General features: G+C 39.8%; 1 protein-coding gene across 4 annotated transcripts; it reads left to right on the top strand.

The window, feature by feature from the left end:
* The first annotated feature begins 638 nt into the window (after window positions 1-638).
* Window positions 639-2,619, top strand: LOC110614290. 4 transcript variants are annotated; one of them, XR_006352486.1, is made up of 3 exons: window positions 639-1,025; window positions 1,831-2,181; window positions 2,310-2,619. XR_006352486.1 is itself a non-coding variant. In XM_043961620.1 (3 exons), exons 1-3 carry the CDS (start codon window positions 744-746, stop codon window positions 2,376-2,378), a joined length of 462 nt encoding a protein of 153 aa, XP_043817555.1. In that variant the 5' UTR covers window positions 654-743; the 3' UTR covers window positions 2,379-2,619. The 4 variants fall into 4 exon arrangements, 2 of the variants coding, with proteins under 2 accessions (XP_043817555.1, XP_043817556.1); XR_006352487.1 differs by having other exon boundaries at window positions 649-1,025; window positions 2,071-2,181; window positions 2,307-2,619; XM_043961620.1 differs by having other exon boundaries at window positions 654-1,025; window positions 2,071-2,181.
* The last annotated feature ends 1,616 nt before the right edge of the window (window positions 2,620-4,235 follow it).

Raw genomic sequence — 4,235 nt, forward strand, 5'->3', positions numbered from 1 at the left:
GTCTGGACGCGGAACCATTTCTTTCCTTCTACCCTACAGGATGGCACCTACAGAGAGAGAGAGAGAGCATGATCAGAGTATGATAGGAAAGCTTGGTAGAGAAAGGTTACATTCGACTTAGTACCTCACTCTGGAATGTTCCAGTGTCGGTGTGAGAAACGAAGGATGAAACTTTAAGATTTTGTAACGACTGTGAGCAGTTGAACAAAATCACTACCAAGGACAGGTGTTCCCACACAGGATTGATGCTCTGTGGAGCCTACGAGGAGGAGCTGTGTATCCTCCACGATAGATCTGAGAGTTGGGAACTAGTTATTGAGAGTTAGAAAGAGAGTTAAAGAAAACAAAAAAAAACTAGTATAGGAAAGAAGAAGAAAGGCGGGCAAGGATCAAAGTGCTCAGCAAAAGTGTAGAATAGTTCAGAAAAACAGAGAAGCATGCCCATTATCTCTTAAATGGTGTAGCTTCTAAGTGAACACGGCATAGAGGCCAAGTGCTGTAATATAAGTTCAGTTTCGGGGCATATCCGTATGAATATGAGGTGTCATAAGTAGGCCTGTGCAGATTTCGGTTTAAACCGAAAAACCGAACCGAACCGATTAATTTCGGTTTTTCGGTTCGGTTAATCGGTATGATCGGTTTGGTTCGGTTTATATATTTAAAATTTTTCGGTTTTCGGTTCGGTTCGGTTTAAACATGTTAAATAACCGATCAAACCGAAAAACCGAAAAACCGGTTTAAACATGTTAACCCAACCCAGCCAGGCAGCAGCCCAACCCCATCAATCGATTTCGCTGAACCCTTCATTCATCCCGTTCTCTACATTCTGCAATCTCCTCTCCCGAACCCGATTCCCCCCGAACCCCTATTCTCTCTCTCGAATCCCGATTCCTCCCCCTGGCCTCTCTTTCTCTTTCACGTCGATCGTCAATCTTTTTCTCGTCGACCTCCGACCGCCGACCGTCGACCATCAACCTCTTTCCCGTCGATTTGGTGAGTTTCGCCGCCGACCGTGGACTGATTTGGTGAGTTTCCCGTCGATTTGTGTTTTCTCTCTTTTGTACTTGACCATCAACCTCTTTTTTGTACTGTGGCTCAATCAGATGCTTGTGTTTTCTCTCTTTTTTTCCCCTCAATTTGTTTGTCTTGGGTTGGGTATGGGTTTACTGGGTTTACTTTTAATCTTTGCCATTACCAATTTGATTTGTTTGTATGGATAATACTGATTTTTTCACAAAAAAAATCAAGCGGGTTGGTACTTGCAGGAAACAGTGATTACATGATTTAGGGGATTTATTTGCGTGAACGTCCTATAATTATTGTAATTGAAAAAGAATTACGTCAATAGAAGTTTTATCCAATTATTTGTTTTTTGGGTGTTGGCTTCCCTTAAAAAAAAAACCAATGTTCCTCTTCTATCATTTAACTCGAACAGACATTTGTTGTGTGGTGGTGTTTGTCTGTGGCACTTGCTGTGTCTGATTGGGGTTGCACGAATCAGTGGAGCACACATCTCTTGCTTATAGTATTATAAACTTAACAGACTAGCAGTATTTGGAATAATAAAGGTGAGTTAAATAATTCTTCAATCATATTCTTGATGTTCCACTCATGTAATTTATATTGAACTTGGTCATTTTTCAGTTCTGTGGCTTATGAATTAAAGTTTCCAGCTGCGTCATTTTTGAATTTCAAGTTAAAGCAGTTAAAAACTTGTACTCTATTTTATATTAGCCTTTTGATTTCACAGTCTGTTTCTATGAGAATTGGTTAGTTTTGAACTTTAGGAGGTAGTTAAGTAGTTAACATCTTCATCCTTGTGCTTTACAGAAGGATGCATAGCAAACTTCTCAGGGAATTGTTAGGTGAACCTGCCTCAGACTGAAGGTTATAAATTGGGGAAAAAAAATTTCCAGTTTAACATTTACTCTTGAACTATTCATGTAACTGCTAATCAAGGGGCATGAATTATGAGAGGGGTCCATAAAAATTTGTCATTATGTTTCTTTTCAAGTAAGTTAACCACATTAGGCTTTCAATTTTTAATGCTGTAATTTTGCTGAGTTTCAGTATCAACTTCTGAAAGCTTCGCTGAATGAAAGTGATGCATTTGCATTTTTTAAGGCTGATGAGCCTGGTGATTATATAACATATCCGGCTTTCTGTGAAGGACTACGCCTGGTACATTCATATTTTCTGCTTTATTATATAAGATATAAGCATAAAATGGCATTGCATATTGAAACTGTCTTGGCCTTGTTTATTTATTTATTTTTGGGTCATGCTGCATCTATGTTCTGTAAAAGCAGGCTGCCAGAATGCAAAGCGTCAAATGGTGCTGTGAGCTAAAGTGGAAGGATAGACTTATCATGTTGTAATTTGATGCAGGAAAAGGAGCCAGGATATTGAATGTGGTACAAGAAATGCAGGGCTCCTGTGTAATTGGACATGCTTGTGTAATTAAATTTCTTGCATCTTTATTCATGTAACTTATGTGATGCTGTCCTTGTAAGTGAAATGCTATAATGTTTGCACATCAGTCATAATTTGAAGGTAGACTTGCTGAGCATTTGTTGTGAGAAAGAGAAATCAAATCCACTTGCACTTGCACATTACTCATATTTGAAAATAATTTACCATTTGTTTACAAACCCTTTAGTGATATGTATTGATTTCAGAAAATTTTGACTATAGCATTCAACATGGCCAAATACACAAATATCTCCCACAAAATCATATAAGAGTTTGCACAATTGCAATTGCAAAGTGTAAAGTAGTTGCAAATTAGAAATAAAAAATTAAAAAAAATTTCAGCAAATCGGTTTTCGGTTTTATCGGTTCGGTTCGGAACCGAACCGACCGATTGCCCAGGTTCCAAATTAGAAATAAAAAATTAAAAAAAAAAAGATTTCGGTTTGAACCGAACCGAACCGAACCGAACCGATTTTAATCGGTTCGATTCGGTTCAGTTATACCTCCAGAATCGGTTTTTTCGGTTTTGAAAATTTCAGCAAATCGGTTTTCGGTTATATCGGTTCGGTTTGATTCGGAACCGAACCGACCGATTGCACAGGGCTAGTCATAAGACGTTTTTGTTTTAAAGTCAGTAGAGCATTGAAGTTATAGGCAAGGCATCTAGGTTTTCCTTAGCGGTATGGCTCCTCTGACTGGGTTGAGTAAAGCGAAGTAACGGTTAGTGTAACCAGACTAGTGTGACTAAAGATGAGAAGAGTCAAAGAAAGAGAAAAGTCAGTAATCAGATGAAAGAACCAAGTCAGTTGGGTACTGGAAACAGTGAGACGCAATCAGTGTAGAGTGTAGACACAGATTCAGCAGTTAAGCGTCAGCAGAGTCAGGAATTGTAGATAACCCAAGAGTTTGACTCCAGTAATATCTGTGTCTCTTCGCAGAGGAAAGTGTTAGACTTTCCTTACTTACTTATTTGCATATGTGTTTGTTGTGTGAACATTCGAGGACGAATGTTCTTAAAGGGGGGAAGAATGTAATACCCGGCTAGATTCAGACATCGGAAGTCCTACCGTCCGGTGGCATTTGAGGATGTCAGAGGTCTTTGGACGGGTAAGAGAAAGGTTTCTAAAATATTTGCAAGTGTTTTAACGGTTTAGCGTAGAAAACGAGTTGAATTTCGTGGAGAATTGGCCAAAGGAGTTTCTGTTATGTTCGGCCCCCGAATGTTAAGTTCGGCCGCCGAAAGTGCCCAATGTTCGGCCCCCGAAGGTTATGTTCGGCCCCCGAAAGTTGCATGGTTTTGCATGCAGTTTCGGCAGCCGAAGCTGAGGTGGTCGGTTAGTTGTGCATGCTCCTCCGTCCGTGGTTTGGCCAGGTGTTCACCTCCAGATCATGACCAGAGGTTAGGCCACGTCTCCCTTGACTCATCTGCAAGCTTTTAAGCAGCTCATGCAGAGGGTTGCTCGTTTGCAAGAGGTTTTAAAGGTTTTGAGAGAAAAGAGAGGTTTTGGTGGTTTAAAGCTTGTGAAGGGGATTTGTTGAGTTCAAGTTGTTTCTCTTCTAGTTTCAGGAGGTAGGAGAGGTCTTGATACTTGTTTTATGGTTTTAACAGTTTTTACAGAGGTTAAGGGTAGAGTTGCATGTTTAGGTTGTAGAGTTTAGTTTTGATGTGTTAATGGTGAAAGCATGCTTATGTGTTGTGTTAGTTGTTTTGTTGGGGTTAATAGGTAGTTTTGGACCCCTTTGTGCATATACCAGAGTATATG

The sequence above is a fragment of the Manihot esculenta genome, chromosome 11 (assembly GCF_001659605.2).
Source record: "Manihot esculenta cultivar AM560-2 chromosome 11, M.esculenta_v8, whole genome shotgun sequence".
Classification (NCBI taxonomy): Eukaryota; Viridiplantae; Streptophyta; class Magnoliopsida; order Malpighiales; family Euphorbiaceae; genus Manihot; species Manihot esculenta.